This window comes from Grampus griseus (assembly GCF_964374135.1).
Source record: "Grampus griseus genome assembly, chromosome: X".
Lineage (NCBI taxonomy): Eukaryota > Metazoa > Chordata > Mammalia > Artiodactyla > Delphinidae > Grampus > Grampus griseus.
In genome coordinates, this window is record NC_138999.1 from 94342866 (window position 1) to 94351976 (window position 9111).

Sequence of the window (9111 nt, forward strand, 5' to 3'; positions counted from 1 at the left end):
GTAACATTTTAAATATTTTTAGAGGGTGCGTTGTGGAAGGTGGTGAATGGCCCTAGAGACTAATCTTCATTTGAGGTCTGCAAGACCTTTCAGAATAGAACCAAACGAACCTTTTCCACAGAATAGTGCCAAATCAAAATAGTGAATGATTTTAGGACTACTACTGAGACGCTGAGGTTTAATTCGGTGAAGATTGATTTTTCCAGAAGGCTCCAGCACTCTAAGCAGTTTGTCTACCAGGCATGTGCAGTACGGTTGCACGCTTTTCCCCAAGCTTCACCCTTTTTTCCGGTTAGCTACAGGTCAGGCAGGTCTCCTAGCGTTCCTCGCTGGTGTTCACCTAGCCCTGGCCCCACCTCCTGGAGCAAAGGAGTCTCCCCATTGGGCGCCTTAAATAGGTCTTTTTTTTGCTGCCCTTGGGCATGTTGGAGAAATGGATACTTTTGTTAAAATTGTCCAGCTGCAAAAGCAGAGTGTTTTTTTCTTCCAAACGAAGTTAATAAATATCAAACGAGGGAATACATAAGGCGAATGGGAGGGTATGGTCGGAACTGAACGGAATTGAACTTAAGGTTGGTACATCGGGGTCCTTTTAACAGCGGACCGAGTTGCTTCCGGGAGAGAATGGGCGGGCAGAGAATTCTGTGGGTTTGGCGGGTTTCTCTGTCTTCCTAAGTATTTGATCGTCCCGCAGGCAAGAGAGCAGGACACGACGGGACTCAGGGAATCCGGCGGAAGAGGCTGCTGGCACCACCCCGATGGCCAGGCCCATGGTGAGTGCCCCGGCCGCGGCAGGGTGCCCGGGCGCGGGCGGCTGAGGGGAGGGGTTCTGGGGCGGGCTGGCTGCTTGTCACGTGGTCAAGCGGCGAATCAGGGTCCAGCCCGCCAGGCGCCGGGGGCGGGGCCCGCTCTCTGCAGCCCCCACTATCCCCCCGACCGCCCACCTCCAGGGCCGTGCAGTCGCTTTTCCGATCCTGGAAAGGACCCTGAGATGGGAAATAGCGAGAGTCCGGAATGTTGGGGTCTGTTGCTTATGGCTTGTAATCTTTTCTCGATCTAAATAACTTTAAGTTGCCTGAGACAGAAACGAAACTAGTTCTTAATTCAGATAATAGGCTGGGCTGGTAAATGGCTGGGGAAGAAAGTACTTAATCTTCCTGAAGGAGAAAACCGCAACAGCATTTATTTGCTTCGGTTTTAAAATCCTTTACAAACGCCGGTGAATTTTTACGTAATGTGAGGACGTTTCCTAGGTACCTAGCTTTTCAAACAAGTTCATTGAACTTATTCTATTTTTTTTCCCACTCAACTACTTTTGAATAACTTCTCGCTTGTTTCCTAATTTATTCAATGGCAATCCGCGCCCGCCCCCCGCCCGCCCCGTCTCTCTCTCTTTTTTTTTAAGGTTCAGACTGCATAATTTTTATTAAGGTAAATGTTTTGTAAAATACTGGGAGCCTAAGGTACCAGTTGCCACGCAAAGATTATAAATTTATATTTAAAGTAAGAAAAAAAGTGAAATTGACTAATCAAGGATGAATATTTCCTGAAGATACATTCTTAAAAATAATGAAAATTGGAAACTTGAGCCCTAACGTTAAAAATGTCCAAATTTATGTGGAAAAATGTGGACTGTGTATGGAGCTACAAAGTGATTGAAATAAATCATCAGCTTTTGTTGGTGATTTTGTGTTTGTGAGGGGTTGGAGGGGTGGTAAAGTACACTTTAATGAAATTTTTCTTGTAGGATTTTAAAATTTATGTAGATCAGGCATGCAAAGCTGCTGAGGAATTTGTCAATATTTACTATGAGACAATGGACAAGAGAAGACAGGTGAGTGTTATAGACTACTACTCTTTATTAAATACCAGTTCTTTCTTCTTTTTTTTTTTTTCTGATCCAGCCATTCATCTGACTTGCATAAGTGATAGCTGTGTTCCTTAAAAGCACATTGCTTAAGGAGGGGTTGGTATGGCATTATGGAAGTGTGGACTCTGGAATCACACCCCAGCTTTGTGTTTGCCAAGCTCTGTGACCTTGGGCAAGTTGCTAACCTCTCTTAACCTCATTTTATTTTTAGGGTGGTAAATGGGAATTAATTTAACTACTGCACTTATCATGGGACCCAATGTATATTTACTTAAATATGTTACATTTTTTTCTTCCATTGTATAACCAATATGGTTAAAATAGTATTCATGCTAGTGAAGGGGGTCTGCATTACAGGGACTGTTCCCTGATTTGCCCCTTTAAATTCATATATTAATTGATAATTTTCAATTAAAGCTCACAGCTGTAGCTGGCACTCACAAACAGAATCTGCATGGCTTGGATACTTTTAGTCTTCAGCAGAGCAAGTTCTGACTTCATCAGCTTTTTTCATTGTGATTTATCCCTGAGCCACATCTTCTAAGTAACTATTTTAGTATGTGCTGGAGAGTCTTGCCTAGGTCTCTTATCGGAATAGGACTATGATTTAGAGAACTTTGTCTATGCTGTAGGTACAGAAGTTAGTATCTCTAAAAACTATTTTGTTAAGGCAGAAGATTAAAAAGTTCTTGATACTGACGTTTGATGACAAGGGACAGGGGCAAGCGATGTAACAATGGACGCTTATTGTGCCTTGGTGCCTTCAAAGACAAAGTAGCCCCCCAAAAAAGGAAACACAGTTCATTTCCAGAGTCCAGATATGTGTTGGCCCTTTAAATTAATCAAAGTTAAATTTTAGAGCTAAGCAAATGTGTCCTGTGACACACTAAATTCCTGTGACTGACTCCTGGGACTAAAAAGTTAACTCTTGAATTCTGCCTTATTTGAGCTTTAACTTACTTGACTTATCAAAGACTCTGCTTTAGCAAGTACTCCTGATTCTTTTGAACTAAATATGCTATTTCCATAGTGGTGAAAGGAACGAATGCTTCCTAACACATACAACATGAAATGGTTCAAACATTAAATAACTCACATGTATATAAACACTAGGATTGAAGTGTACAGGTAGGGCCTGATTGACAAGTTTGTTAATTCACAGAATTAGAAAAGGGAGGGAGATTAAAACTGGTTCGGGGCTGCATGGGCTTGAAATCTGTGATCATTTAATTTATTTTAATACAGAGAGCAAAACTTTAAAAAAAAAACTCTTCCAGTTTGATACACAGTTTTCTCAGTGTGGCTAAAGTGAAATATGAAAAAAAAGTATTTAGCTAGTTGCCTAGTTTATTAAAAGCAGGATAATGTCTATTTAAAGCCAACGTTATAAGGCACATACCTTGTTGACACAGTCTTCCCATGAGAGGGGGCAAGGGAAGGAGAGATGGAGGAAGAACAATAAAAATGTTTAGATACTACCTGTAACCTTTCAATCTATTTCTATAAAATACCCAGAAACAAAAAACTTTCCCTTTTTTCTTTTTTCTTTCTTTTTAGGCACTAACCAGGCTGTATCTGGACAAGGCCACCTTAGTATGGAATGGAAATGTTGTAACAGGGCTGGAAGCCCTAACTAAGTTTTTTGACGTGTTGCCTTCTAGTGAGTTTCAGGTCAATATGCTAGATTGCCAGCCAGTTCATGGTAAGATCATGGTCTTTTAAGATACTTCCTTTGTTTTCCTTTAGTGAGCAGTGAACTTTAACACCAAAAGCAGCTAGCCACTTTCAGTGGTAGAAATAATTACTTTTTTGAGCAAATTAAATATGAAGAATTTAGCTGTCAAATCAAACTTTTGGTCTTCCTTTAGATGTATCTCTCTCCAGAGGACCACTAGTAGGTTTTGGTGGATTGAGTGATTATGGCTTAGTAAAAGTCATGTGACAAATTGAGCCTTAATATGATTTTTGTTAATGGAGAGGAATGACTATTTTCCCTAAATAAATTGTTGCCTTCTGTACCTTGAAATGTCTCCAGAGAAAAATTATACCTTATCTCTGATTAATGTGTTTTATTATCTTACAACCTATTAAAATTTCACAGAAATTCACTCTGTTATGTGAAAGGATGACTTTTGGCAAGACAGAATTTGATTCAAGGTAGTAGATTGATGCAGTTTATAAGATTAACCTCTAGGTGGGGTCCTAAGCATCTTAAGTAGTAGTTGAGTGTGATTTTTTTTTTTCTTTATGGTTCTTGAAAAGAAAGCTTAAGAAGCAAAATACGACAAAACTCTTTTAGAAACCCAATGAAATATTAATAAATACAGCAACCAAATGGTCCTATTCTAGATATAAGCTTTTTATTTTTAAACTTTAGAGCACCCAAAATCTTTCTGGACTGAAAATAATGTTAATATCTTTGAAATGATTATTGAGTTTTCTGGCTTTGGGTGCACATGCTCAAGATAATGTGCAAAGTAAAGAAAGTTTATGAAACTTTTTTTAGTGTTAAATTTTAGGCAGTGTAGTTTAAACCTGAAAATCTGCTTACTTAGAGAGAGAATCCAACCTCTTCTCTTTTTTTGTGTGGGTGAAGAGCAAGCTACTCAGGCCCAGGCTACAGTTCTTGTGGTGACCAGTGGAACTGTGAAGTTTGATGGAAACAGACAACACTACTTCAACCAGAACTTCCTGCTGACTGCTCAGTCTACTGCTGACAATATCGTGTGGAAGATTGCAAGCGACTGCTTCCGTTTTCAAGATTGGGAAAGTAGTTAAAGGGGACAAAAGTCCATTCTCTTTTGGTCCATTAGTTCCAGCAGTAGAAACTTATAAGTAGTAGTTCATTGCATTGTGGAACCATTAAAAACTAGTATGTGCTGAAATTAAATTTCTTTAATATTTTTTATTCCTAGCGGCACCTTTTCTAGCAGCTGCCAGTTCAGATCATTGCCCTTAAGAGCTTTAATGTTAGTTTTCTACATGCCTTATATATGTTTCACTAATGACATTCTTACAGTAACATTAAACCCATGGTCTCTGTACTAATATACTCACTGTGAGCCCAGTGTATTGCAAAAATGAAATCCCTTTATAGTACTGTCTATGGGATATCAGCACAATGTAACTCTCTGGGAGGAAGTGGAGTGGTTTTTTTTTTTTGTTATTAGGCTAATTTTGTAGTACAACATGTACCTATTTTTGGTAAACACTGGTAATGCAGTTTAAATATGAGGCTTTTTCAAATCAGTTCAATGAACACATTACTAATTTAGGTTTACATAAGTACTCTGACATACTAGAATGGCATGTAGAGATGTTTAGTAGTCTTTTTATGTTAAGTAATGTAGGTGTTTTTTTTATGTTGGCATGTTTTCTTAAGTGAATTAATCTTCTAGAGAGGTGTAAAATGTTCTCGATTGATACCTGAGTGTTAGATACACTCAGTGGCTTAAAAGCAAAACTTCTTAAGAAAGCTTTTTCTTGGCAGCTCCAGGTCTATAACTTTAGATAGTGAATCGTAGTAGTACTAAGAGCTTTAATGGGAGAATGAGAAGTGAGAAGTGTAGAGATCCGAGGTTGGGCAAAAGCAAGGCGGGGTGGCCAAGTGGTACACTTTTGGTACTTGTTTCTACCTCCTAAAAATGTAGCCTAATTTTAGGATTTAAGTCATTAATAAGTATCCTAACCAAATGGTCATGAAGGCCACTTTTGTTCTAAGAATTATTTTTAAAGATTTTTCCAGTTCACCTCACACTTATCACTAGTATATGTCTCAGTTTGTTCAAGAACTTATGGGGGTAAAATGTCAGCAATAAGCCTGACCCTCCAACAGGGTCTGACAGGAAAGTTGGAAACAAAGCCATCACTCCCTCTTTGGGACCCTTAACTTCTAAGTCTTCCATGTGAACTTCAGGCCAAAAGTCTCCTATGTACTACCCACCCCCAAAGTGAGTGATTTGTTCTCTGTGTTTACACTGTCAACTGCATGGTCTTTTTACTACTTAAAGTTAAAATTATTTAATCTTATGATTTGTTCTTCCATATGGCATTGAGCAAATAGAGCTGTTATAAAACATGTTCCTATTACTTGGCTAACACTTTGTCTTTTTAGAGAAAACAGAACAGCAGATCTTCATAAGCCCATAAACTTCAAAAGAACCAGTTGATTCATTTTATGTCTCAACATCTAAAGAGAAAGAAATCTAGCTTTGGTTTTTGGTTAAGCTTTAAGTGTTTCTCCATTCTTGAATTTATTGTTTTCATGTTTTTACACTAGGTGTGCCAGCTTTGTTTCTACATTGCAACTCAAAGTTAATGTTTCTTGTCATTTAATTTGAAAATTGGTGATTCATTTACTCGTCGCAAACTACACATTGCATTTCTGATATATTAGCAAAATAGAATTAAGTAGAAGGGGATGGAACTGCAATTTAGACCACACCGTCCTACCTTCTTGTAGTACTGACTAAACTTTACATATTATATTCTACTCAAAGTAAGTTTACTCTAATTTTGGATTGGCTTTTTAAAACCACAGCTTTAGCAGCAACAATCAGATTGCCCACATATTGCCCTTTCCCTTAAGAGGAAGAGTTTCAAGTAAAAGCTGCGTATAACAAGCAATAACTGAAATGAGTGGTTGTGTACTGTTTATGAACTCAGTGTTTTAAGACTTGTATATTAACTGCTTTTTCCAAATTCTGTACAACTTTTAAATGGCTGGAACTACTCTTATATGGACTAGACTGTATTTTTGACATGGACATATTTTTATAACTTGAAAAAAATAAAATTTGCCTTGTTAGAGTTTTCTCAAGCCTGGTTTAAGGTCTCTTGATTTTTTTAAGGCTCCAGAACAGTTGGTTGTTCCTTTTTACAATATAACGTTTTTAAAAAAATTTTAAGTTAGAATGTTGAAAACAATGGTTGACAACTTGGACTTTGTCTTTTCTCTAGTCTACCTCGTTCTTCCTCTTTTCCTACCAAATATTCACATTCCTGAGATCACCTGTTTGAAGTAATAGTGACGTTTTTGGTAAAATGTTGGAAATTTCAACCTTGAAAAACTAGCCAAAATACTATATCCAGAAGGCAGTGAAACCAAAAGTTCATTTTCAGAAAAAAAAATGGTCCCATTAACTTTAATTCTACATTAAAAATATGTCAACAGACACTTGAGGAGTGAGAAGAGGCAACAGCCTTTAAAATCAGCTCCTGTATTTCATCTCTTCAGTGAGACACGTATTTTTCACAATTTAATATCCGTGAAATTGGTGTATTTTAAACTGATGCTAAAGCATACTTTAATTGGCCTTTTTTCTTTTCTCAGTGGTTCGTAAAATACTGATGAGTCTTACAATTGATGGCATCTTAGATTGATGAAATACAGTAATGAATTTTGCCTAGATAAAAATGGTTAGGAATCTACTTCCGTGTAAATTTGTAGGCATTAGTGGAAGGAAAAGACTAAGCTTAAGAGGCTAATGACTCATGACAAACTCTGTCACCAAGTTATTTGCATTTCATGTCTAGCTCATAAGGCTGGAAGAGCTGCAGACCTTATTTAAGCATGTAAGTGCTTTGGTGAATTGGAATCAGCATTTTCCTAGTTTTTGGAAATTTCCTAGTAATGTATGTAGTGTGTCTAAAAAGATACTCCCAATGAGGTTAAAGGGTAAATGCAGTGTTTGGTCAAGGAGCAAGAAGTCAAATAAAGCCAGGAAGGTTCCCTGAGTTCTTTTATTCTGGAACGTTGCTGGATTGACTTGCCCGAAATTACTAATGTAGGAAATTTGTTAGCAGGGGACTTCATTTGCTGATTTTTGTTATAATTTGATTTAATATAGGATAGAAAAGATAAGCATGGATGTGCTTTAACATAATCTTACATATTTAGGGGGAGATGGTAGGGCATATTTAGCTTTTTTATTTAACAGTTGTCTCTACAATAAAAATATTTCATCAAAACACTTGCTACCAAAAACAAAGCAAAACAAAAAAAAACACTTGCTACCAAACTCTGCTGTATTAAATATTTGCCCTTCTTTGTCAAATGCATCTTTCTATACAAAAAATTGCTCGGTGACTATCAGTGGGCTCTGTACATCAGTCTTGCTTCCTAGAGGAGCACTAAAAGGGAACTGTAGAATATTGTTGGAATAATGTGTCAGATGGAGAGTCTTAGGATACAGACTACATCTGGGGTTGAAGTATATATACCCTCTAGATCCGTGGTTTTCAAAGTTTTGCTCTAACCCACAGTAAGAAGCGTAAAATGTCACAACCCAGTATATAAAACTCATGCTTACTACTTGCAATGTGTTTCTACCATTTTCTACTTCATTTTATTAATTTTTAAAAATGCTGTTCATAGCCTGCCGAATTGATTTTTACAACTTCCTAATAGATTGTACCAGCAGTTTGGAAAGCATGAAAATAGAGGAAGCATAATATTTTCACCACCACTTTCTAGTGGGTGGGGCGGGTAGGGTCAGCTTCTAAAAAGCAGTGTCGTGTCAGTGATGTCACCTTGGCTTAGAAAAGATCAAAAACTTCCTCTCAGGTATGTTGTATTTGTGGAGGACCATGAAGGGCAGCCCTGTTTTCCTCCCATTCCTTATCTGGTACCCGAAGTTCAAAGCTAAGAAAGCAACTGTTTAGGCTAGTCTTTAGGCAGAATCTGGGAATAGGATGTGTGGCAATGAAGTTGAAACAGGAAGGAGGCTGCCCTGTTTCAGATGTGGAAGCAGAGAACTGAGAAGGCATTCCAGCAGAACCATTTTTGAACATGGTTTCATACCACGTGCACTGTATTTTAGCCTATTTTAAGTGAATTTCATATGTTTTTTCTCTTTCCCTCCCTCCTTGGACACCCCAGACATCTGCATTCAACCCTCCCGGTTGGGAATCCCCTGGCGGTCCAGTGGTTAGGACTCCGAGCTTTCACTGCCGAGGGCGTGGGTTCAATCCCTGGTCGAGGAACTAAGCTTCCGCAAGCTGCACAGCGTGGCCAAAAAAAAAAACTATGGTGGGCTCTAAGGTGTAAATCCTGGTCCCGGTCCCAAAGGAGACCTGTATTCTAAGGCTGTTGTGTCCCTGATGTTGCTTTGTGACCCTAGGTGAGTCACGCACTCTGGGCCTCTGTCTTCTGCTGTTGAATGGAGATTTGCCCAATCTGGCCCACCAGGAGGTTGTGAGGATCAAATAAGACAACAAATGGGAGAATATTTTGAAAAGTG

General features: G+C 38.4%; 1 protein-coding gene across 3 annotated transcripts; it reads left to right on the top strand.

Moving 5' to 3' along the window:
- The first annotated feature begins 694 nt into the window (after positions 1-694).
- NXT2 (nuclear transport factor 2 like export factor 2) lies at positions 695-6683 on the top strand. 3 transcript variants are annotated; one of them, XM_082681243.1, is made up of 4 exons: positions 695-773; positions 1748-1834; positions 3428-3572; positions 4467-6683. In XM_082681243.1, the coding sequence occupies exons 1-4, from the start codon at positions 759-761 to the stop codon at positions 4646-4648; spliced, it is 429 nt and encodes a 142-aa protein (XP_082537369.1). In that variant the 5' UTR covers positions 695-758; the 3' UTR covers positions 4649-6683. The 3 variants fall into 3 exon arrangements, with proteins under 3 accessions (XP_082537369.1, XP_082537370.1, XP_082537371.1); XM_082681244.1 differs by lacking the exon at positions 695-773 and adding an exon at positions 911-1022; XM_082681245.1 differs by lacking the exon at positions 695-773 and adding an exon at positions 1140-1253.
- Positions 6684-9111: the final 2428 nt, after the last annotated feature.